This window comes from Patella vulgata, chromosome 2 (assembly GCF_932274485.2).
Source record: "Patella vulgata chromosome 2, xgPatVulg1.2, whole genome shotgun sequence".
In the NCBI taxonomy this organism is placed as follows: Eukaryota; Metazoa; Mollusca; class Gastropoda; family Patellidae; genus Patella; species Patella vulgata.
In genome coordinates this window covers 8,951,070-8,978,908 of record NC_065880.2, presented here as the reverse complement: position 1 = coordinate 8,978,908, position 27,839 = coordinate 8,951,070, and the positions used below count along the sequence as shown (strand labels likewise).

General features: G+C 36.9%; 1 protein-coding gene across 1 annotated transcript; it reads right to left on the bottom strand.

The window, feature by feature from the left end:
• Positions 1-628: 628 nt before the first annotated feature.
• Positions 629-27,812, bottom strand: LOC126809748 (uncharacterized). The gene is made up of 20 exons (XM_050534500.2): positions 27,659-27,812; positions 24,898-25,209; positions 22,538-22,606; positions 20,721-20,795; positions 18,903-19,020; positions 17,574-17,689; positions 16,545-16,746; positions 16,329-16,407; positions 15,309-15,484; positions 14,324-14,400; positions 13,721-13,863; positions 12,645-12,741; positions 11,325-11,532; positions 10,507-10,621; positions 9,614-9,767; positions 8,133-8,277; positions 5,893-6,026; positions 4,954-5,110; positions 3,093-3,236; positions 629-2,286 (listed from the first exon to the last, which is right to left on the bottom strand). The coding sequence occupies exons 2-20, from the start codon at positions 25,197-25,199 to the stop codon at positions 1,855-1,857; spliced, it is 2,943 nt and encodes a 980-aa protein (XP_050390457.2). The 5' UTR covers positions 25,200-25,209; positions 27,659-27,812; the 3' UTR covers positions 629-1,854.
• Between the last annotated feature and the right edge of the window lie 27 nt (positions 27,813-27,839).

Genomic DNA, 27,839 nt, shown 5'->3' with positions numbered 1-27,839 from the left:
CTTTCGCAGCCATTGTTTTCATTGGACCTATAAAAAGCGTGATGTTACTGTTATCTGAGCTTATTGGTCAAATCCTTATAATGGGAGGAGTCGACAAAAAGGTCAATTTTTTCACAAGTAAAATAAAATAAGGAAATGTTGGGGAGCAATTTTCAGCTGAAAGGTGCTCAATCAAAATCTGTCCTCGACTGAGACCCTTAAAATACAATGTACATACTGCTTTGGTCAATAATAATAGACATTAAAATCTGATTAAAATACAGATCTATATCTCGTTTCATTTTTTATACTTCTGATGGCCTCTACTACATGAAGATCTGTGGGAGGTTGTGTCATGGGTCATACAAGCAGCTTTTGACCCTATGACGTCAGAGATTTGATTAACCAATCAGCGTTGATGTTTCTAGTGGAATGCCCACAGTTCCCTCCTTCGCACGCCAAGAACTCGCTGCAACTGTCTGTTTTATTGGCTAATCCCTCACTTCAGCCAAAACACCGGTAATATAACAACTCTTCAGAGATCCTAGAGTTGTGAAGACAAGTAAACCAAAATTTTGAAGTATAAAAAAACGAAAAAAAAATAGGATCAGTGTTTGAATCAGATTGTAGACAAAAGAATGGTGAAGCATTATTTGTAATAAACAATCAATATTTTTATTTCCAAAATTTAAACCATAATGAAAATGAGCGCCAAGGAGCCCATTTAAGAATGTGCATACAAAGTTACGTAAACATAAGATAGGGTCGCCTGTCTAACCTCATGGGTTTTCTCTGGGTCCTTTGGTTTCCTCCCACAGCTAAAGACCCTTACACACAAGTGAATTATTAAAATAACATTTATTCATATGTTAGTTCCAATTCTCTGTCAGTGTCATATCAGTTGAGTAGGATAAATGAAACTGTTTGTACGCAGTGACATAAAAATACTTGTGATCTACTTTCAATTTAACCATATGTTAGTCCCGAAAGAACATTAAACCCGATTCTCTGTCACATCAGTTGAGTAGGATAAATTAAACTGTTTGTACACAGTGACATAAAAATATTTTGATCTACTTCCACTTTAATCATATGCTAGTCCCGAAAGAAAATTAAACCCGATTCTCTGTCACATGGGTTGAGTAGGATAAATTAAACTGTTTTTGATCTACTTTCACTTTAATCATATTTCAGATACTACCTATTAACACACGATCAGATTCAATATAGATGGAACATTTTCCTTTTGTTGAAATTCTTTTCTGTTATCACATTCACAATTAAATACTTTTATAATAAAGAGGAATTTAAGTCCATGATTTCTCATGGACAAATTTTGAATATAAATAAAGAAGAGGTCATTTGTCACAGAGCACGGAATTCAACCCGCTGAAATTCCAAGTTTTAACAGTTGTAATTCCTCTAACAGGGTTGGATGGCCGAATGGTTAGTGCATGCACATTGTATCATTGAGTCAACTGGCGTGGTTTTGATTCCCAGTTGTATGTGACAAGGAGTAGGGTCGCATGTCCAAACCTCGTGTATTTTCTCCGGGTCCTCCAGTTTCCTCCCAATGCTCAAGGCAAGCGAATTATTGAAATAAAATTGAATCAAATGGTTAGCGTGTGCGTGCTGTATCATTAGGTCTGTCATTGAGTCAACTGGCATGGTTTTAATTCCCTGGTTGTACGTGACAAGGAGTCGCCTGTCCCAACCTCATGGATTTTCTCCACTGTTGGTCCCAAAATGACCTAGTTTGTGTCGAGTGGACGTTAAACCCCATTTCTCTCTCTCCCTCTCTATATGATAGTACACATTGTTTGCAGGAATAGTTGTTTTGATAAGTTTAGCGTGGTGTAGAATTGTATATATTGTCTATTTGATGTACTGATCGTGATCGGAATAGGGTATCATGGGTAATTTAAAACACATCATATATATACCTATACTAATTCCCGTTATTGATAAAATCCACGCCGTATACGAACTAGCAGCCAAAAATAATAATAAATTTAACGGTAGGCAAAACACCACAGCTTTTTCTGATAATATTTCATGTCTCCACATAATAACCCACAATACAACGTAAACAGGAAGTGTAAAAGGTAATGTCACGATTTCTAAAGTTCGTAAAATGTCTCGCGCAACAGCATTACTCTCGTACATCCAGTCTCTCCATATAGTTGCGATGACTAACACAGAAATGGCTGCGACGCTAGTTGGAGTTCCTTGGTTAAATTCTCGTAAATTTTGGAAAAAATATGCGTCTCTTTGTAGACAGAAAAATATTAACGAAGCACCACAACACTGAAACAAATACAAGACAAATTTATCTTTGTTAAAAAAAACAAACAAAAACAAGACAAATTCATCTTTGTTAAAAAAAAGTTTTACGGGTAGTTAACTTTAAAACAAAAATCTTTGTTCAATTATTAAAAAGTCTTCGTTAAATTTTAAAAAGATAATCTCTGTTTAAAATATCAAATAAAATTCATGAAATTAATGTCACTGTAACTGTAAAATTGAATGGTCGTCTTTTAAACTGGACACAAGTACAAATTAGATGATTTTGGGTGATTTTAAATGTTTCTTATGAATTTTTAACACAGATTTGATATTGAATGAATGTTAAAGAAATTAATACTAAATACACAAGATTAAATGAAACCACTGTTACAGTGCGTCATAAATGTATAATGAAATAAATGCACCCTAACAGAACCTCCTCATGTCTAAACTAACGGATGAGGGATAACTCTTGTGTTTTTTTCAGCGTAATATGGCTCAGTAAGTAAGACTCTGGCTCGCTAGCCCGGAGGTCCCCGTGTTCGCTCCTTGTGTTGGTGTGGCAGGATGGAGGGTCTGACAAGGACAGCTGTCTAGTCATTCGGATGGGACAAACAAAGAGGTCCTGTGTACACATTGGCATGCACATAAAAGAAACCTTGACACTTGGAATTCATATAAGAGTACCCCGCAGCGCTGCTGTTCGGGCACAATTTCCCTCATAGTACATTGCATGTCTGTCTTCATTATCCCAGTCGGTGCAAAAAGTAGGATGCTAAAACCTATTCCTTTCATTTCATAAGATGTATAATAATATCTGTACTCACCCACATGTCATGAAGAAAACCATCAACAGGTCCTTGTAAACATAGTAATATAAAGGTAGAGAAACAGGTGATATTACCTATAATGGGTAAAACAGGTACAGACTTTCCTTCATGTTTACAAATTACAGGTAAATTACCAGGTACCTACAATATATAACATCATTAGACATCAGTTAGCAGTTACACTTGGCTGATTTTATTCTTTAAACATACATTATGCAAGAGCTAAACCTGTCTATTGCAGGTATTTCTTTAGGCCTGAAATGTTATCTAAATTATTAATTAGACATTAATTAACCTATACAGACCATAATCATCTCTCGATGTTATCATTAGCCTGCGATATTTAATGGATTTGAATACATTTTGTGATGGATAATTTAATGCAAAAATGGATAAGCAAGACTTTGTTGGGTGCATCTTTTTAATCCAACTAAAGCTTAACATGTACCTGCTTACAATTTGCAAATTTCAGAATATACCCATCTCAATCAATAAGAACAATTACAGAATATACCCATCTCAATAAGAACAAATACAAAATATACCCATCTTGATCAGAACAAATACAAAATATAACCATCTTAATATGAATGAATCTCAGAGGCCCCAATAAAACCCAATGAGGTTGGACATGCAACACTACTTCTTGTCACGCACAGGTGTGGGCTCAAAACCACGCTACTTGGACTCCATGACAGACCTTATGGTCCAAAGCACACGCATCTTAATAAGAGCAAATCTCAATATACCTACCTCCATCTCAATAAGAGAGAAATCAGATTTTCCAACCTCAAAAAAAAGCAAATCTCAGAATACATCTCAAATAAAGATTTTTATTTTTGAATGAGTAAACTGGGCTTTTACTCCCTGTTTTACAAAACTATAAAATAACTCACCTGTATTTTAATTCTATCAACTAACCTACAAGCATGGCCATAACTCACCTGTATTTTAATTTTCACTATCAGCTAACCTTCAAGCATGGCGGTAACTCACCTGTATTTTAATACTCACTATTAACTAACCTGTAAGCACCTCCATAACTCATCTGTATTTTAATACTCACTATCAACTAACCTTCAAGCATGGCCATAACTCACCTGTAGTATTTTAATACTCACCTGCAAGCACGGCCATAACTCATCTGTATTTTGATACTCACTATCAACTAACCTACAAGCATGGCCATAACTCACCTGTATTTTAATTTTCACTATCAACTAACCTACAAGCATGGTCATAACTCACCTGTATTCTAATACGTATTGTTTAATGGTCGAGAGCGAGACATTAAGTAATATATTGTAACAACATGAGGGCCGTAGGCCCGAATGTTTTTACAATATATTACGCAATGTCGTAAGCTCGAGACCATTAAACATCTTAAAATACTGACACTCCGCACGAGCTTTTACGTCACACTAGTCCAATATCTCACTAGTATGAATAAAGTACTATTGGCAAGTTGCCCGTACGATTATTTGAAATAATGGTACGCCAACATCAAAGGGTGACGTCACATCTGTATTTTAATCACTATTAACTAACCTTCAAGCACGACCATAACTCACCTGTATTTTAATACTCACTATTAACTAACCTTCAAGCACGACCATAACTCACCGGTATTTTATTTTTTTGCTATCAACTGACCTTCAAGCATGGCCATAACTCATCTGTATTTTAATACTCACTATCAACTAACCTACAAAGCATGGCCATAACTCACCTGTATTTTAATACTCACTATCATGTAACCTTCAAGCATGGCCATAACTCACCTGTATTTTAATTTTCACAATCAACCTACAAGCATGGCCATAACCCATCTATAAATCAATTTTTCCAATCAACATACCTTTTTATATGACAATAATTTTAATATAATGCTACAGAATAAAGACGCCATGAGCATGGCCTTCCATGTTGGTAGTGAAAAGAACGACGTAGTCTTGTGTAGAGTATAAAAATCAACAAATAATAAAATTAATAAACTCAACATCTTCACCAGACATCTGAAAATATACAAAATTATAAACCTGTAACAGTAAATCTCTTTGATCTTTGGGGTAAATCCTATGTCCGGAATAACTTGCGGTCTGAATATATTCCATGGAATTTGTTGCTATTCTTCTGAAAGTTTTCTTCCAGGGTTATTCTTCCAGGGTAGGGTTTTTTTTCCATAAGAAAACATAATAAAAGGTTTTTCTTACTAGAATTCTGAGATATTCTCATTTTACGTACATGTAATATAGACTTCAAGAAAAACCCTCAAACAAAAATCTCAGCCTCGGTTTATCTTCTTCTCAGATTAATTTTTTCAGTTTTTCTTTCTGCAGCATAACCTCGGCCTTGTGCTTTATCCTACATATTATTCTACGTTCTGCCAAGTTTAAGTGTCGGGAATCAAGTGAATTGGGGTTTAATTACCTACTTTTCTACTCCATCCAGGCTAATGAAGATGGACTGTGTGTTATGAACAACATTTTGCTCGGATAGTGGCGCTACAGAACTTTCTAGACCAAAGCCAGGATGGACACCTCGACCTCAAGTTCCACTCAAAAACTAGTTCATTTCGGGACTAACATATGATTCAACCTTATTTCAATAATTCGATTGCGCGTAGGGGTCTTTAGCAGTGGGAGGAAATCGGAGGAACTGGAGGAAACCCACAATGTTGGACAGGCAACCCTACTCCTTGTCACATACAACTGGGGAATCAAAACCACGCCAGTTGACTCAATGATACAACACGCACGCGATAGGAATCCCGTGAATAAAAGAAATCAATACTTACAAATATTTGATATTATCTTCGATAGATTCTGTGAATGAATCAATTTTGATGTAACAGATGAGCAACGTGATAATAATGGTTACTATGGTGATGTATAATACACATGGTAAAATGTTTATATGACTTCCATAAAACTAAAAAAAAAGAAAAAAAAACCAACCAAAACATTAAAAATATATCTATCAAGATCTTGTTATATCAATCCTATTTCGTTTCGTTTTTATGGTTCAAATTTTCATTTTACTTGCATTTACTACACTATGATCTGGAAGAGTTGTTATCATTGACGTGTTGTGGATAGTGTGTGGTATTAGCCAATGAAACGGTCTGTTACGGCGAGCTTTAGACGTGTTTTGCATGGAACTGTGGGTAATCCACTAGTAGTAACATCAATGCTGATTGGTTAATCAAATGTCTGACGTCATAGGGTCAAAAGCCACTCGTATGAACTCTGACATGACCTACCGCAACAACCGGTCAGATCTTCATAGTGTAGGCCATCGAAAGTATAAAAAAATAAAACGAAATATAGATCTGTATTTTAATTCGATTGTTGTTATATAGAAGATATAAAGCTGATATCCCTCGCCCGTAATCCCAAAATAAATAGATGACACACATTAATTACTTGGGCAGTTATCTTTGTATATAGCAAGACCAATCAAACTCCTTATCACTCTGCTTAACAAATGTTCGTCATCGAACCTAGTTGATGTTGTCTGGAGTAACTATCGCCCAAGGTGGTGTTCTTTCTAACATCCAAGCTGACCTAATAAAACTATACATCAAGTTTTATCAATTCCACTCAATTATTATCAAATCTATCGTGATTCAAAGTTATCAGGATCCAAAACTATTGTGATTTAAATCTATCATGATCTAAAGCTATCGTTCCAAAGCTACTGTGATCCAAAGCTATTGTGATCCAAAGCTATTGTGATCCAAAGCTATCATGATCTAAAGCTTTTGTGATCTAAAGCTACCATGATCCACAGCTATTGTGATCTAAAGTTACCATGATCCAAAGCTATCATGATCTAAAGCTTTTGTGATCTAAAGTTACAGTGATCTAAAGCTACCGTGATCCAAAGTAGACAAATCAATCTATATTTTGTCTAATCAGAAAATGGTCATGATCGAACTTAGTCAAGGTTTTGTTATCGTGATACCATACACTAAATTTGCCAAACCATCGACAATGAAATTTGTTACATCTGCAAAGCTTTAGTGGAAAACATTAATCATTAAATTCAGTTAAGACATTCGCATAATCAGAATCTACCACAAGTAGAGTTGTTATGTTCCAAAGTCTGGACCAATCAAATCCCTTATCGCAACTCAGCTTAAGCAGAAAATGATCATCGACGAAATTAGTCATGGTATCGGTGTAATGAAATTAGTCATGGTATCGGTGTAATGAAATTAGTCATGGTATCGATGTAATGAAATTAGTCATGCTTATCGCTCTGCTTACCCTAAGCAGAAAATGTTCATTATCAAAATGAGTCATGGTATACACCAAGTTTAAATCACTCTCATTTAAACATACATTATGTAAGAGGTAAATCTGCCTATTGCGGGTCTTTCTTTAGGCCTGAAATGTTTCCTAAATTATTAATTAGACATTAATTAACTTACCCAGACCATAATCAACTCTCGATGTCATCGGACATCTACGATATTAATTAGATTAGAACAGTTCAGCCATATTTTGATTTAAGCTAAAAATGGAGGAGCGAGACTAAGCTTCGAACAACCAGTGTGGTGGTTGCAATTCATGCACACATCTTGTCAAACCTTCAAAAGCTAAACCTTCGCTCGCAATGGAGCAATTTGCATAAAATTTTCAGTAAGTTCATTTTGCATTATCTATTTTCAAACTATTATAGTAAGAATGGCTAGCTCTTTATCTAAATCTTACATAATGTATCTTGTGAGAGAGAAATGGGGTTTAACATACATTCGACACAAACTAGGTCATTTCGGGACTAACATAGGGGTCTTTAGCAGTGGGAGGAAACCGGAGGACCCGGAGAAAACCCACAAGGTTGGACAGAAAAAAGAAACAAATTTGGACAGACAACCCTACTCCTTGTCACATACAACCGGGGAATCGTAACAATGCAAGTTGACTCAATGACAGACCTTATGATACAGTGAGCACATTCTAACCATTCGGCCGTCCACCCCCCTTGTTCCAGACAGACAGACATAGGAGAATAAGAGAATGAAATACTTACAAATAAAGATAACCTTATACCAGGACAAACACTGAGAACTGATGCTACCAAGATACTATACTTCATACTCAACATTAATTGACTAAACAATATGGCCGCTAGTATTAATATAGTCAGCAACTCACACCATTGAAATAAACCATATCTAATAAAAATATACAGTCAAATTATTCATAGAAATTAAATATATTTAATGTTTCAAACTAATATCATGAAATCTTACCAAGACGATGAGATTTCTGTTAGTTCTCATTCAATGAAAATTCTGAATTCTTAAAATATTTCAGCTAAACATTTTGTGACTTTGGTTCTTGCAATCGTAGTTCGGTCACCCAACCAATTGACAACTGTCACCCAGTAACCCAACAACTTGACAACCATTGTCCAGTCACCCAATCACTTCACAACTATTGCACGGTCAACCACCCCCTTGACAACCATTGCCTGATCACCCACCCACTTGACAACCCTCATTCAGTAACTCAACAACTTAAAAACCATCCCTTAGTCATGCAACCACTTGACAACCGTCACCTAACAACTTGACAACCTTCATCCGATAACTTGACAACCATTGTTAGGGTGACCCACCATAAATAAATATCTCCAAATATCTTGACAATTACGCCACAATATTTGTATATATACCAGGCCTTAAATCAGTTTCACACAATTATAGTCACTAAATAAACGATCATGTTGTAATTAATAAGCTATGGCCATTTAATCAACTATAAATAATAGACTGAAACTGGTTCCAAGTGTTGTCCATAACATCCAGACACTTTTGAGTAAAAGATAGGTTACGTGCCCTTGTTTTGAAATTAGTCTCGCTTAACCAGTGTACTGACCATTCTACGTCTGATTGACAGGTCAGGATAATCAAGACTACCTTTTTACGAAACATAACAGAAAGCTGGAACAAGAAATTGAATTTAGAAAAACGCACATTAGCCAACTCAACAATTGTTTTAAGAATCTTGTAAAAGTAAAATGAAACTACTGCTAGTATCATGTTCCTGCTAACGAAAGTGATTCAGAGATATTATTTGTACTAAACCAAAAGATGCCGCTTTTAACGGTACAGTTAATGATAAAGCAATTTAAAAAATACAACGAACGTAATTTCTAAAGCTGCTGTAATAACCAAGAAGCTAAATTTTACGGCTATTCAAAATCGTCAACAATAGATTTTTTACGTCTGTAATAGTTGATAGATTTGTAGAGAATTGCACGTGCCATGGCTATTTATAGTATCATACACTCCACCGCTGATAGTTCGAGATCCAACCACTGAAGCGTGCACATTAGCCGTGTCGAGACCAACTTTCTGTAGTGTGCACGGGTCACCCTACTATTGTCCAATCACCCAACCACTTGACAACCTTTGTCCAGTCATCCCCCAACCACCTGAAAACCGTCGCCCAGTCACCTAACCACCATAACTACCATCACGTCTCTTGATAAATAATACAACTTACAATGACATCTCAAGATCAGGCTGGACAAAAAAGACTACCATAGATGTGAATAACATGACTATTCCAACTTTTTTAATATCTGTGTCAATGCCAGGTTGTGGGTGAAACTGTGTAAACACGAGAACCAGCAACCCTCCGACTAACAACCATAAACCTAAAATAATAAAACATAGGTGATAAACAATCAACAACCATAAACCTGAAATAGTAAACCACTGGTGATCAACAACCATAAACCTGTAATAATAAACCATGGGAGATAACCAACAACCTGTAATAATAAACTATAGGTGATAAACAACCATAAACCTGTAATAATAAACCATAGGTGATGAACAACCAATACACACTGGTTACATCTATATGATCTACAATAGCAAGAAATAAGTAATTATAAACTGACTTTTCGTTTCTACAATAGTTTTGCTGTTTGCCATAGTTGATTTCAAACACTGGTAATAACCTACCTATTAGCAGTACTGGGGGTGGTTGTTGTTGCCATAATAAACAAGCTTGAAATTCTACCTCAATTAGACGAAGAATTATTGTGTTTCCAAGTCTCAACCAATCAAACTGCTTATCACTTTGTTTACCCTAAGCAGAAAATGCTCATAATCGAACTTAGTCAAGGTATTGATGTAATGAAACTATACACCAAGTTTCATCACTCTCACTTAATTAGAACTAAAGTTATTATGTCCCAAAGCATCAACCTAAGCAGAAAATGCCCATCTTCGAAGTCCATCAAGGAATTCACCTAATAAACACCTACACCAAGTTTGAAGATTCTAGCTCAATTACAAAGAGAGTTATTGCGTCCCAAAAAGTGTGATGGACAGTACCCATTTTAACAGCCCCCTGCTTTCTATGAAAGGCAAGGGACAATGACGTACCTATTATCAGTACTGGAGGTGGTTGTTGTTGCCATAATAAATAACCTATTGTAGTTAAAACAGGTTTTCCATTAACAGCCAGTGATAAAAGCAACAAACATAAACCAGATAACGTCTGAAAAATACGACAAATAAAAACATTTTATTATAAATACAGACCAGACAACTTCTGAAAACAAAACCATTTTAAACATACATTATGCAAGAGATAAATCTGCCTTTAGGTCTAAAATGTTATACAAATTATTAATCAGACATTTATTAACATGAAAAGACCTTAATCAACTCTTGATGCCGTCTTATGTGTCTGATTTCCATTGGATGACTGAATGATACAACGCGCACACACTAACCAATTGACCATCCACTCTCGTTATTGTCTACATTATGTTAATGATGGAAATATTTCCTGCACAGCAGCCTTACACCCTCATTTTATTTTGATTTTCAAACGTCAAACAATCATTAACATGCTTCCAGTGGGAAGAATAGAAACTTTTTATTGGAAGGCCCTCCTATTTACTGCAATGGCCTCTTTCATCCTGCACCACTGACAAAGTCCTCGTCTACCCTGCATGCACCAACAACAGGGCCCTCCTCTGTCCTACACCACTGACAAGGCCCTCATCCATCCTGCACCACTGACAAGGCTCTCCTCCATCCTGCACCATTGACAGGGCCCTCCTCCGTCCTGCACCACCGACAGGGCCCTCCTCCGTCCTGCACCACTGGCAAGGCTCTACTCCATCCTGCACCACTGACAAGGCTCACCTCCGTCCTGCACCATTGACAAGGGGAGACTGACAATCAATACTAACCTGTGTTTGTGTTATGTCGATTCTTTGATCAAATATAAACATCTTTAATATCATATACACCAGACTATATAAGAGTATACAGGATATTAGAGTTATCTCCTCTTGATGTGGCACCACTTGGTTTAATACACCAGTAAATACCTTGGTTACATGGATACTAGCACCAAATAAAGCTGACCATTGGGACAGCTTATCAGCAGTATATAGCCTTAAATAAAAAAAAGAAAAAGAGATTTAACGTTCACACAAGACAGACCAAAATATGGTAAATTCTATTTCAATAATTCGCTTATGTGTTGGGAGGAAACCAGAGGACCCAGAGAAAACCCACAAGGTTTGACAAGAGATTCTACTCCTTGTCACGAAAAAGCGGGGAGCCAAAACCTGGAGAAAATTTCTTGTCACGTATAAGTGGCGAGTTGAAACCACTTCATTTGATTCACTGACGGACCAGATGATCTAAAGTCTCATCAATGTTAAAAGAGAGAGAGATATTAAAAAAGAGACAGAGAGAGAGAGAGAGAAATGAAATGAAATGGGGTTTAACGTCCTACTCTTCTGCACCTAACCTGGGATAATTGAAGACGGAGAGAGAGAGAGAGAGAGAGAGAGAGAGAGAGAGAGATTGGGTTTAACCTCCACTCAACACAAACTAGGTCATTTCGGGACAAACATATGGTTCAATGTTATTTAAATAGTTCGCTTGTGCGTATAGGTCTTTAGCAGTGGAAGGAAACCGGAGAAAACCCATGAGGTTGTCTCAAGGTTAAAATTGGAAAGAATTGGGGTGTAATAGAACATCTTGTCCAAAAAATATTTTGGTCAATCTGGGACAAACGTATAGTTTTTATTTATATGGTTACGTTTATAATGCGTGACAAGAGAATTTTGCCAAAACAGCAGAGTTACGATTTGCAACTGTTATCGGCTCTTCTATGTGTACACGGGGTGAACTTTGGTTGTTTGTCTCATCTCAACGAACGGACACACATACACATTCCATGACAATGAGGTTTAATGTCCTACTTTTCTGGACAGACTGGGCTAATGAAGACGGGAATACACCAAAGTGTGTGCTATGATGGCAATTTTGCCAGGACTACTCTTATTTCGAAATCCAACTGTCAAGGGTTCTTTGACGAACACGCAAATGTGTACACGGGACTTGGTTTTTGAACCATCCAAATAACTATATGACTCTCTTGGTTAGCGAGAGGCACCAGCAATTCTTTGGAATAAGTGTAAAAATAAAGAGCATCTATACCTGTTACTGTAATTACAGGTGAATTGTTTTATGATTGGTTACCTGAGTGTACGTACCTGTGTAACATATAAACAGCAGCTATACCTGTCGCTCTTATTACAGGTAAACTAGTTAACTCAGATTTTTGTAAACATACTTCACACACCATTAACACTAAAATATCATAAAAACTCATTCTTAAATAAGATAAACTTTGGCCTGGGTAGAAATTCTTCTATGTATTAAATCTACATTGATGGAATACCATCAACTTGGATTCTCTATTCTATATCAAGTAAATGTTATGTTTCAACTCAGATTCTTTATCAGAGTAATGAAGGAGTACACTGTTGGACCGAAGGTATTGTATTTTGGATAAAAACAGGTGATGAAAGTCAGTTCCAAAATGGGCGGTTCAAAGATGTTCCTTTCTCTCATCACATTGAGTAGATTTATATCTAGAGGTTTATTAGATAATTACTACATTATGTTGATTTATATCTGGAGGTTTATTAGATAATTACTACGTTATGTTGATTTATATCTGGAGGTTTATTAGATAATTACTACATTATGTTGATTTATATCTGGAGGTTTATTAGATAATTACTACATTATTTCTGGAAGTTTATTAACTATTTGATAATTACTAAATTATGAATTAAATCAGTTTTCAATCTTAACAAGGACAGCTCTACAACATGCAGCAAAAAAATCCATCATTAAAACTTACAAAAGGGAACTAACTCTGCTTAATTGTCATTAAAGTCATATTATCTCCCCATAGACCACAAACGCCATTAAGAAATTGAATATACACAGGACTAATCACCAAGTGACTTTTGCTTGATAAATAGAGAGAGTAATGGGGTTTAAAGTCCACTCGACACAAACTAGGTCATTTCGGGACTAACATACGGTTCAATTGTATTTCAATAATTCACTCTTTTAGCGGTGGGAGGAAACCGGAGGACCCAGAGAAAACCCATGAGGTTGGACAGGCGACCCTACTCCTTGTCAAGTACAAACGGGGAATCGAAAGCACGCCAGTTGACTGACTCAATGACAGACCTTATGATACAGCGCGCATGCGTAACCATTCAGCCATCCAACCCCAAACTCAGAAAGAAACAGTGATGGTATAGAAACTTACCTAGAGATTCCACAGAGACTAGGAGACCTAATAATTCTTTACTACCATATACAGCCACGTACATACACAATAAACATAGTATATAATTCACCAGCATTAATAAATAAAATACATCTATTGGTATATACTCGAGAAAATTATATCTAATTTACAAGTCAAGAAAATAAAACTTTTCGTTAAGAGAGATACAGAGAAAGGGAGTTTAACATCCACTCAACACAAACTAGGTCACATTGGGACTAACATATAATTTCAATAAGTTGCTTGTGGGAGGAAACTGGAGGACCAGGAGAAAACCTAAAACCTACTCCTTGTCACGTACAAGCTTGGGATCAAAACCATGTCACCCGACTCAATGACAGACCTTAAGATCTAAAGCTACCCAAGTTAAACAATAGATGCCATATACCCTGTGACGTAGGAATCTTGTTTCAGCCATATTGACAAGTGAAAAATGACCACCTCAAAGTGCTTCATTTGCATTTTTCACGGCTTAATGCATTTGTCAGAATGGAATTAAAGCATTTTTGATGTGAAAGATTTTATCAGTATTATTTGTTGGATTGGTTGTTGTTTAATATTACTGTGGTTTAACAAGGATACTGTAGTTGCCATGGTAACGTTGAAATCCAGTACACCAGTAAAACTGTTAGCGCTGTCATTAATGCCATAGCTATACCCTGAAATAAATGAATTAAAAATATGAATGAAATGAATGCTGGAAATATCTTAATACAAACAGCAATCTTACCATGTGATTTTATCAAATTCCAACTGTCAAAGGTTCTTTTATGTGTTGTCTATAGGCGCTTTTTTCTTGCAGGCATTGCTATCCAGCATTGAACCGAGGTCATGTGTACACATTGGCGTGCATGTAAAAGATCTCTTGACTGCACACTGTATGGCGTAAGTCAGAGCAGAACAGTAGAATATTAAACCCCATTTCATTTCAATTCATAAATCTACACTTAATATAATCCTAATGCTCGGTTCTCACTATCAAGATTCCCGCTACGATTGAAATCGTGGTTTTAATCATGGAGTAATCATGGTAAGACAATCAGATCTTATCATATATTAGATATTGAGCTCAGTCGTAGCAATCATGTTGATCGTATCGAAATGTATCCGAAAGTATATGCACGTACCAGATCGTGGACTCAATAGGGACAATTATCCCATCATAACACATCACACCACAGTGGGAGAGAGAGAGGGAGAGAGAGAGTGAAAGAGAGAGAGAGAGAGAGAGAGAGAGATGGGGTTTAACGTCCACTCGACACAAACTAGGTCATTTTGGGACTAACATATGGTTCAATTTTATTTCCATAATTTGCTTGCACGTAGGGGTCTTTAGCAGTGGGAGGAAACCGGAGGACCCGGAGAAAACCCACAAGGTTGAACAGGCGACCCTACTCCTTGTCATGTACAACCGTTGATTCGAAACCTCGCCAGTTGACTCAATGACAGACTTTATGATACAGCGCGCACATGCTAACCATTCGGCCATCCAGCCCCCCCCACACGACAGTGGGAACCTAGCATCATGATAGTGAGGAATGGAGTGTATAATTTATATTTCACTTGCCTTATATTTCTTCATGGATAAAACAATGCCTAGGATGCTAAAACCAACAATAGCCACAGGCAACCAGGCTAAAAAATGTGACACTAAACCAAAGGCTTGAAGGACTGGATAACAAAGCAATGAAGCCGCAGTTCCTCCAGCATATCGAACTTTGATCACTAAACTAAACGGAATTCCTGAAATTAGTGAAATAAAAGAGACATTATGTAAATATTAACTCTAGGTAGGTCATCGCTGGACGGTTGGAGGGAGAGTGAAATGGGGTTTGGCATCCAATTGACACAAAGTAGGTCATTTTGGGAGGAAATGAAATGAAATGGGGTTTAACATCCTACTGTCATGCTCCGAACTGGGTTAATGAAGACGGGCATACGCCATACAGTGTTCTATGAGGGAAATTTTGCCCGTACAGCGGCACTATGGCCTACTCCTATATCGAATTCCACTTGCAAGGGATATTTTACGTGCACACCAATGTGTACATAGGACCGCAGGGTTTCGTCCCATCCAAACGAACAGACAGCTGTCCTTTTCGGGCCATTTTGGGAGGAAATCAAAGTACCCGGAGAAAAACCCACAAGGCTTGGCAAACAAGGTTGGGATTACCCTACTTGAGTCAATGACAAAATTTATGATCTAAAGCACACACATTAGCCCTTTAGGAGACTCAACTACACCAGATGTTTACAAAATAATTTCAGATATTGCTTGCAATCTCCATTTTTGACTAGGAATAATATGACTGAAATGTATTTTCCGACTGCATATGATGACAAAATCAAATCAAATGGGGGTTCAACTTTTCTCCACAAACCAATAAGGGAAATTTTTGCCTGGACAACTGCCGACGAGACATGAATAAATAGACGTTATTCCTTGCCGGACTGTTCTTCAAATATAGCTCTGTATGAGTTTCAAATTTGAGTAATTCTGGAGATAAGTAACAAATCGTTAATGGCCCCTGTGCCCAGAACCAAAACTATTAGATAAACGTAAAAAAAACAACAATTTGATAATTACCTAAATATTCCATAATTTGTCTGATGCTGAGTAACGTTACTAGAAACAGACTTAAAGATATGAGAAATATTAATTCTGTCTGAAATAGAAAATAATACAACAATGATGTATATTACACATTATAAACACAAAGAATAAACAGTCAGAGCAGAACAGTAGAATGTTAAATGCCATTTCATTCCATTGCTTTGTTAGAAATGCTGGGAACAAACTTACCATAGATTTCGAGGTAAATAAACTGTGTGTTGACGGAGCTAATAGAGCGAAGAGAATATGAACTACTGATGGACAGAGTAGTAATATTAATATCATGACGACAACGATTGGTTGTTGGATTACATTCATATCTTCATCGACGTCTGGTTTTAATTTAAACGATGAGATGACAGGTGATAGAAATACCTGTAACATCATAAACCTGTAATTATAAATATATATATATTATAATATACCCAGGAAGCTGTGGGGCTCAGTGAGTACGCAGACCCGTGCGCGATCCCAGTTTTGACAGAGAAAGTTTATCTGGATTTTCCGAGGTGGTTTCCCACTTGTCAGTGGTGTTGGAAAGAGGGTCTGACAAGGAAACGCGATAAGTCGTTCTGATGGGATGAAAAACCGAGGTCCTGTGTACACTTTGGCGTGCACGTAAAAGATTCTTTGGCAGTTGGAGTTTGATATAAGAGTAAGCCGTAGTGCCACTACGGGAAAAATTTCCCCCGAAGCACACGGTATGGCGTATACCCATCTTCATTAGCCCAGTCGGAGCAAACCGGTAGGACATTAAACCCCATTTCATTATCATTGTTAGAATAAATATTTATATAAGAAGTCTTCGGCAGTTGGAGTTTGATATAAGAATATGCCATAGTGGCACTGTGGCCAAAATTTCCCTCATAGCACACTGTATGGTGTATACCCGTTTTCATTAGCCCAGTTGGAGCAGAACAGTGAGAGAGAGAGAGAGAGAGAGAGAGAAAGAGAGAGAGACAGACAGACAGACACTAACAGATGGTTCAATAATATTTCAATAATTCGCTTGCAGGTAGGGGTCTTTAGCAGTGAGAGGAAACAGAAAGACCCTAAGAAAACCCATGACCCCTTGCCTCATACAACCGGGGAATCAAGACCACGCCAGTTGACTCAATGACAGATCTTATGATACAACACGCACGCGCCAACCATTCGGTCATCCAAACCCCCAGAACAGTAGGACATTAAACCTCATTTTATTTATTTACAACTTACCCTAACAGTAGAGCTATAAGAGGTATAACTGATAATGGCACCACCGTGGTTAAAACCCAACATGTTAAAAACACACTGAAAGCAGGGTATGCTGTAAATAACATCTGTTCTACCACCTGCAATAAATATACACCGATATAAATAAATAGCCTATACAGTAGACTTCGCATATAACGGACACCTCTGGATAGAAAGAAATTGTCCGTTATAAACAATAAACGGTGTCCGTTATACAAAAAATCTGCTATCGAGCCTGAATTAGCGACCAGAAGGTAACACCATCCCATGAAATAACAACATTTATCATATGCAGAATCTACAGAACATACATGTATTTACATAAAAGTCATGTATGTATTCACATATTATGGATGTTCAAAATAAACGAGCTTATTTGAAAAAGTCTGTAATGCAGGTCTGCTTGAATCCGCCAGAAACACGAAGAGCATCATCGAACTTGGCTGCCGCATCCAGTAGGTCGTGGATATTTTCTGGGAAAAGTATTCCGGTCACCGATAATAAAATCCGTAATATCATCATTTTGTTCTGCTTATTCGAGAGTTTGTTATAAAAATAGACTTTAACATTGATTTGTCGAATAGGGACCGATGGAAATCGTCTGTTATAAACAATTGTCCGTTATACAGTCGCTGCTTTAAAAGACTTTGAAAATAAGAAATTTCTATCACAAAAATTGGTACCAAACTGTTGTGTCTGTTATAAGCGATTGTCCGTTGTATGCGCGTCCGTTATATGCGGAGTCTACTTTAGTTTAATAGCACCCTTGGTACACGAGTCGTGTACCATAATGCATTTCAGCGGCATTTGTAATAAGGTATTTGAAGAACGACGATAGACATATTCCACAAGTCACGTCAAACGGTGATCCCATATTCTTATCTGAAGAGCATGCACAATAAATACTATCAGGGTAGACTGGAATAACCAGATGCTAGAGATTGCCCTTTAATTGAGAGAGAGAAAGAAATGGACCCGGAGAAAACCCAATGACAGACAATGCGCACACACTAACATTTCAGCCATACAAACCCCCCCCCCCATCACCTGACAGAAGACTGGTCATTCTAAACTACTAACCAAACAAAAGACTGGTCATTCTCAACTACTTACCAGACAAAAGACTGGTCATTCTGAACTACTAACTTGACAAAAGACTGGTCATTCTAAACTACTAACCAGACAAAAGACTGGTCATTCTAAACTACTTACCGGACAAAAGACTGGTCATTCTGAACTACTAACCTGACAAAAGACTGGTCGTTCTGAACTACTAACCTGACAAAAGACTGGTCATTCTAAACTACTAACCTGACAAAAGACGGGTTCTTCCTTTCTAAAAGATACAAACTGTAGTAAAATCCAGGCGGCTGTGAACAGTAAACCGCCATTGATAGCCAATATCAAGAAAAAATTCCATAAAGATAACCTGAAATGTAAACAAGAGATTGACTTTTATGTCCTACTCCTCTGCTCCAGCCAAGCTAATAAAGACTGGCGTATACCATCAGCCAATCTGATTAAAACACAGATTCTGTTTTGTTTTGTTTTTCATAGTTCAGAATTTCGTGTTACTTGTCTGTACTACACTGGAAGAGTTGTTATATAACCGGCGTTCTGGATGATGTGAGGGATTAGCCAATGAAATGGTCTGTTGCAGAGAGTGCTTAGGGTGCGATGCATGGAACTGTGGGTATCCTACTAGAAACATCAACGCTGACTGGTTAATCAAATGTCTAACATCATAGGTCAAAAGCCGATTGTATGGCCCCCGACATGACCTCCCACTACAACTGGTCAGATCTTCATTTAGTGTAGGCCATCGAAATATAGATCTGTATTTTAATCAGACTGCCTCAGTCGACAAATCCCCCTTTTCACTTGGTTGTCACTATTTTAGGGATTGAGAGAATTGTAGCACTATGGCCCTTTAGACAATTTTGGCTCTTTATAAAATTGTCTCTTCAATTTGGTCTTTAAAGTCAAATTATAAGTACTGAATGAACGTGGTTATAGTTGTTCGTAAAAAACAGTGATGTTTTAGTTAAATTATAATCATTGTCAAAATAGTCATCAAATTCTAGCTGTTTATTGACCTATGGTTGGTTGACCAAAAATAGGTAATGTTGCCTGTCTTGTTTGTGGGAAATATAGAGTTTTGTTCCTTATATGGCGTGGAAATTCACGTCAAGGTTATTAAAGACCTGGGAAAGTAGGGGGTATAAATTAGGGTGTAGAGGAGAGCTAGATTAGAGCTCACCCAGAAATTCTTACCAGTCATTATATATTTGAGAACGAGGAACCTGCGAAGTTATTTCCAGTTTACTAATAAAGCTGTGAAATCATTGTTGCTGTAGTATTATTTACGATCACAAGGAACACAACAAATAAAGAAGTCCGGTAATACTACAGAATTCAATTCTGGCAATTTCGGCTTTTGCAACTTCGTGGGTTTTCTCCGGATTCTTCCCACTGCTAAAGACACTTACACTTAAAGATACATGATGGGAGATTAGATCAAGAGTTGACATTTCTCACCAGGGGCGCCGGAACCCGGGTACCAGGGTATACAAATGGTACCCTGCCCTTTTTTGGGGGTCTACATGTATACCAATGCCCTAATGATGAAAGTTTTCAACCTTTTTACTAGTCTATTTATTTTTAAATGATAGATATGTAATTGCTCTCTGGTTGGCCGCGAACTGGCTCTCTCACTTTCATTATTAGCTATCAGTGCATGCCTTGGCCAGATGTGATTTAGTGATTTAGTGATAGTAGTTTGTGTTTATAGTTAATAGAGAGAGAGAGAGAAATGGGGTTTAACGTCCACTTGACACAAACTAGGTCATTTCGGGACTAACATATGGTTTAATTTTATTTCAATAATTCGCTTACGCATAGGGGTCTTTAGCAGTGGGAGGAAACCGGAGGACCCGGAGAAAACCCACGAGGTTGGACAGGCGCCCCTACTCCTTGTCACGTACAACCGGGGATTCGAAACCACGCCAGTCGACTCAATGACAGACTTTATAATACAGCGCGCACGCTAACCATTCAGCCATCGAACCCCCCTATAGTTAATAGCCTTTTCAATATGGTGAATATTCCACTAAGTAAAATATAACTCACCACATAAGAGGGATAACTGTAATTAACAGATATATATGACATGGTATAAACATCATCGCAAATATTATCACACATCTACAATACAAAACAAACAAATCATCAAATTTCTTTTAATTATTTACTTTGAATGGCATTGAAACATAATCAAATAAATCACTTTTATAGAATAACAATTACTATGGTTTATTTCACTGCAAAGTTTCAACAAGATTTCACAAGCCGTTATCAAGCATATATAACACAAATAGATCTTCGTGAAATCTTGTTGAAACGTGAAATAAACCATAGCAATTGTTATTCCATAAAAGTGTGTTATTTGGTTTCTTTTAACTAACCTTTTCAAATTTCCAATCATTTGAACATCTTAACTTAGAAATGGTAGCAGTAAGTTGGTCACCATATTGACTTCTAGCAAAATCTGTATCTTACGCAATGAGCCACTGTTGCATAATCTATCAATGGTTCTACCACTGATGTCTTTCGTCTTGCTCCAGCCACAATAGTGGATCATTTTAAGGAGCAAGTTTTGTAGTCATTTGACTACAAAAAAGTTACTGGCCTATAACTCACTTAATTTCCAATTACACTAAACCCAAACTGTACTGTACATAGCTTAACATATAAAAAACCAATTTCCATTGAAATAAAGGTGAACCTTATCGTATAATTATATAATTTGATTAAACCCAAATGCTATGAAAAATTTCTATTCATTTTAAAATGGCGGCTGAAACAGAATTGCGTGATTTCACGGCACTTGAAAATACAGAAAAGCTGTTAAGAATAAGATTTTAGTGTTCCACTCTTTTGTAATACTTTTAGTAGAATTTTTGCTCGAGAAACAACATATTCGCATAATATGTGATATGTACTTAGAATACTTGAATCAACTTAGGGTTTAAATGACATATTGTGATATAAAAACACTTGTAGAGCCATAACATAACTGGTTCTATGTCAACAACATGTTAACAGATATCTCATGAGAATATTCTTCAGTAAAATTCCATTCCACCATATAAGGGTGGGTTATCGACGTCATTGGGCTCAATTAACCAATCTCTATAATTATTTACATCATATTTGACCAATTGGATAATTGAATGTCCAAAACCAGTAGATACAAAATTAGGATACTGGTGAGAATTCGCCAGACTTGCATTAGATTCCAGAGATCGAGGGTACATCTGAGTTCCTAGACAGCCGAAAGGCTGGATAGGGTGGAGAAGTGGTTTTAGCTATATAGTATTGTAATTTGTGCTATGCTTGTATACCTGTATTCAGTTATATGCTATATAAAATGTAGAAGCGAACTATGCATTATTATTCCTGGTAAGACAAACGTCTTAAGAAACTGGAAGAAGTAAATACACAACGTGAAGCAGAAGTAAAGACAGCTAGAGACAAATTCTAGACGATCACAAGGCTACAGAAATATGTAGTAAGAAAAGATGCATGGGTTCTACGTAGGATGTGGCGACCGGTTTCCCATAGACGCTCTCCACGTCAGACAGAAAGACTCATGGTGCTACATATTCACTATTTGTAACATAATTTAAATAATTACTTATTTCCATGCAAACTGTGATGATATGTGTTAAAAATTTGCCGCTGAACTTAATTTTACTTGCGCAAAGCCTTGAATAGTGTATCAATTGTAGCCGCGGATAAGACAGGACACAGGTACAAATATTGTAGCTAACCTTAATCCAGTCGACAAATTAAAATATAAATTTAAAAAAAATTGAAGATGAATGTTCGCCTATAGAAATGGATGGACAAGTGGGAGTAGCACTAAGGCCATATTTACTACTCACTTTCTTTTTTCTCCTTCGTGATCCAGTAGAAGAATACATGCCGTACCCAATGTCGTGATAATCAACAACCTGGAATATAATATAAACAAGGGTGATAACTCTAGAATACATGCTGTACCTAGTGAAATCTATACTAATATTTGTGACTGTCATCAGTCTGTTTGTCTATTCATGGTTGGCAGCTATACAAGGGCTGTTCAGAAATAAATGAAATGAAATGGGGTTTAACGTCCTACTGTTCTGCTCCAAACTGGGCTGATGAAGAGGGGCATATGCCATACAGTGTGCTATGAGGTAACTTTTGCCCGGGCAGCGGCGCTACAGCCTACTCTTATATCGAATTTCAACTGCCAAGGGATCTTTTACGTGCACGCCAATGTGTACAGGGGTCCTCGAAAAATCTTTTCGTCTTCGACTGAATTATCAGTGAGCAGAAATTCAGCCGTGTATCTGTTATTGCTGTCCCGGAGCTTAAATTTGGTGTATAGGGGCAGCTCAGACCTGGGAGTAACATAGGCCTGGTCGCGATGGACTACCACTTTTGGTTTCAGAGTTATGCAGCTTCCAGTTCATGGCAATACCCGTGCTACAATATAAACAAGAGCTAGAACGATTCAAGTTATATTTATCTTGTTTACTCAGGAACATATTATGCAATTTATCTCAATTAGTCTTTTGCATAATTGTTTTAATTAATATTTCAAAACATTGTGTATCATAAAGTGTAAAGAGATCTTTTAGTAAACATTATATATGTCCATTTCATTCCATGGTGGTTTCCCCCTTGTCACTGGGACAGGACGGAGGGCCTGACAAGGGCAACTGTTTAGTCATTTGGATGGGACAAAAAACATGAGGTCCAATGTATACATTGGCGTGCACAAAAAAGATCCCTTGGCAGTTAGAATTCGATATAAGAGTAGGCCATAGTGCCGCTGCCCGGGCAAAATTTCTTTGCCCGTCTTCATTAGCCAAGTCAGATCAGAACAGTAGGATGTTAAACTCCATTTCATTTCATTTATATCAGATTTTTGTCAAAATAAACAAGTTTTGTAAATACCAAAAGCCAGGTTATAAAGATATAAATCAAAGTTTTAAAAATATATTTTATTTATTATTTTTCTAAGATAATGTGTGAAAAGAATAAAATTGTTTGGAAATACAGAAAGGTCTGAAACATGATTTCTAAGTCTGTGATATATTCAGAAAGCCTGTTGGGATGTATTGACTGTGAGATATTCAGAATGAATAAACTTGTAATACACACTAGTCTGATGTATATTGATAGACTATTACAATTAACACTGTTAAATATTGTATATTACAATTAATACTGTTAAATATTGTATATTACAATTCAAATATTGTATATAATGTATATTAGCAAACTGTTTTATATGTATATTAGATTAAATGTATTAATTTGTGGAATATATTAAAAATGTTCCTATTTATTATGGTTTGATAATCTTTAAATGGCATTTAGTCACTGGATAGAAAACAACAAAAACACATGTTTATTGAAAACAGCTACTAGTGTTAATTGATTTTTTTCTAAGTCCAATATCTTGTGGAACTCTTGTGGTAAAAAAAACCCTCATAACCGAAACCATACATGACAACGTTATCAAGCTAATACAGTAATACAGATACGAGGCAAAATACAACAACATAACCGAAACCTTACATGACAACGACAAGATCAGAGGCCATTTGTTGTTGTCATGTATGGTTTCAGTTATGTTGTTGTATTTTTTCTATACATATTTTCCTCATATCTGTATTACTGTATTAAGTCGCCTTAAAATACACTAGTAGCTGTTTTCCATAAGTATGTGTAATTTGTGAGCATTTCACACTAATTGGGAACCACTGAGCATTTCACACTAATTGAGAACATTGTGGCTCATTGAATAAGCCACCGGCTCACTAACCAAGAGGACCTCAGTTCATTCTCAATGTTTGCCGAGAAACATCCTCTAGATTTGAAGAACGGAGTGCCTAGTAAAGAACAGCATCGAGTCACACAGGTGGCACAAAAAAAAACAGAGTTCCTGTGACGAAGAGTGGGCCAAAGCTCTTATGTCCAATAGCATTGTGTATGCCCGATTTAATTAGCCCTGTATGTGTAGAACAGTAGGTCGGAGGAAACTGGAGGACCCGGAGAAAACCCATGAGGTTGGAGAGGCAGTCCTATTCCTTGTCACGTACAACTGGAGAATCGAAACCACGCCAGCTGACTCAATGACAGACCGTATGATACAACCCACACGCAACAGTAGGACGGACTGGGACAGCATTTGATTTTATTTTCACACAAAATAAACCAATAAATAAATATAGTCAAAGTTCTAACTCACATTTCCCCTCCTAAAGCTAATAAAAGTAGAATACATGGCAACGCAGCCACGGCAACACGTTTATTATATCGGAAAACTCCTGGATCAACTAATTCCTGAGGATCAACCTTTTCTTCATCTGAATAATCTGGAATAACAGTTTCATTTGGGCCATAATCAGAACTGGCATCGCTTTCATTGTCTGAAGGTGTTTCGACTGTCTGGATGCCAAATTTAAATGATGCTCCTCCATCACTGTCGAGATCATTTGAGTCGTAAGTTGAGACACCCACACCTAACCTCAGATGCAGTTCATGCTCCATATTTGATTATCTGTAAACATGTAAAGAATAATTTTAAATAATTCATCAGAAGAGAGAGAGAGAGAGAGAGAGAGAGTGAGTTTAACTTCAACTCACACAAACCAGGTGATTTCAAAACTAACATATCATATTGTTCAGTTTTATTTCATTAATCTCCTTGTGTGTAGGGGTCTTTAGCAGTGGAAGGATACCAGAGGACCCAGAGAAAACTAACGAGGTTGGACAGAGGGCCTCGAAGAAAACCCACGAGGTTGGACAGATGACCCTACTCTTTGTCACTTTTAAGCAGGAAATCGAAATCATGCCACTTGACTCATAACAGACCTTGTGATTTCCACTAGAGCGCCCACCCCCTTCTTTCTAGGGTAGGGTAACTTTAATGCAATTAATAAATGAATTTAGTTCCATAAATTGTTTCAATAGTTATAGCAGTAAAAGTATATGGTAACTATGGTAACTAGATAATGCAGAATGAGAGTTGAATTAAAGAAGCTCGGGATCGCAAGCGGAGAACGTGAGATGGGTCTCTTTGAGTACCGGTACCACATCTTCAATAGAAGGCTTGATCTCGCTTTAACTACGTACATCTTATCAAGGCCTTCATGTTATACCCTGAATTTTTTGGCCCAACTTGTGAGCCTATCAGATTCCTCGATCGTCGCCAATACCAAGTCTTGCACTTTCAAGCTAAAATGTCTATCTGTGATAATCGAGTTACAAAGTTCAAGGTTCATTCAATGTCAAGGTTTCCGTGGAGGTCGCGAAGTCACAACCTCTGATTGAATGCTACTGCTCACGTGTCTGCAGATAACATACATTGTAGGTATAAGTTTGAGAATTTTGAAGTAAGCAAGCAACGTCCAGATGTTGTAAAAGTCACAGTCGTTGCTTCAGGAACATTTGAGTACCACTACTCTTGTGAGAAAATATATGCCTTAAAATGCATCAATGCTAGGCCACACTCATTCTTATTAAGTGGGTAAGACGCTGGCTTGTTAGTCTGGAGGTCGGGTCTTCGATCCCTGCATTGGCCGAGAAAGTTCATTCAGATTTTCCGGCATGGTTTCCCCTTGTCAGTGATGCAGGAGGGCCTGACAAGGACAGCTGTCTAGTCATTAGGATGGGACGAAAAACCGAAGTCCTGTGTACACATTGGCGTGCACATAAAAGATCCCTTGGTAGTTGGAATTCGATATAAGAGTAGGCCGTAGCGCCTCTGCCCGGGCAAAATTTCCCTCATAGCACACTGTATGGCGTATGCCCATCTTCATTAGCCCAGGTTAGGAGCAGAATAGTAGGACGTTAAACCCATTTCATTTCATTTCATTTCTTACTAGCTACGAGAACAAAGCTAAAAATGGTGTGATATACTGATGTGCTTGTTTTTAGCTACGATTGGATGCCTTTAGTTTCACCTGACAAACTTAATTTCTTTATTACTGCAAATAACATTATTAAAATTATTATTATTATGGTGTATTTATATAGCGCATCTTTCACCTAAGTGCCCAGATGCTCTTTACAAACTTAAAAAAGATACAATACATAAGAATAAAAAGTACATGTAAATAGTCAAGGGCACAAATAAGAATATATAAAAATTACTGAACCAAAATGGAAATATAAAAACATCTGACAAATAAGTTAGTTTTATACTATTAGAACTTATTACACATACGCAGCCCAGTCTACTGAAAAAACTTTCATTTATCAGCAAATATTGACAATGAAGTAAATCAAGCGTTGTTTTTATTAAAATTGATACAGACATCCATATTTACGGTGTATTACTCCTGCACAACTCTGATCATGTTAGTAACTTGTTTGGCTATTGTACATGAGGCCCACCTTTATGTGTTAAAAGATGTCAAATTTAAAATATCAGAGAAAGCAATCTACTATCGCTTCGATTTAAAAAGATGGGATTTGTATTCATGTCTTGTAGGATTTTATGCTTAATTGTAGTTGGATGTGGCAAAAATATTATAAATAACAATAATCTATCGTTGTTTTTGAAGAAAAACGTGTCAATTTTGCTTATTTGAAGCCCGATGTGATTAGCGTCGGGGGGTTTGCCAGTTGAAACTATATAGCACCATCTCATATCTCGAAACATGGAGGGTTGAGAGATGAGGTTTCTTATTTATTCATCATTCATGTCATTGTTAATAATGTATGAGTTTATGGGATTTTGTCGAATAATATAATCAAGATGGCATTTCACAATGTTTAGACAGTTAAGTGCTAATTTTCCCAAGAATTAACATTTTATATGATGAGTCAATACAAATCGTGATCGTCTTATTTATATTTTGTATGAGAAAAGTTGCGTTTTTTACAATAATCCCTTGACTAATGTCAGTAATGCGACTGTTCTGGAGACTGTAAAATTTGCCAAACTATCTGTAGGCTAAATTATTTAATCCTGTTCTTTAACTCATTGTGTAGAATATAATTACCGTTATGAATTAAGTCATACTACGATACACAATTACTTTATAAAACCCATTAACCCAGTGGCTTCTTTCACGGAACAACCTTTCTCTTTTCATGAAAACACTTCGTCCATGTTGGGAAAAGCCCTCGCAGTCAAGTCACGTGGTAAATCAAGAGGGGAAATCCGCACATGTTACTGACGTC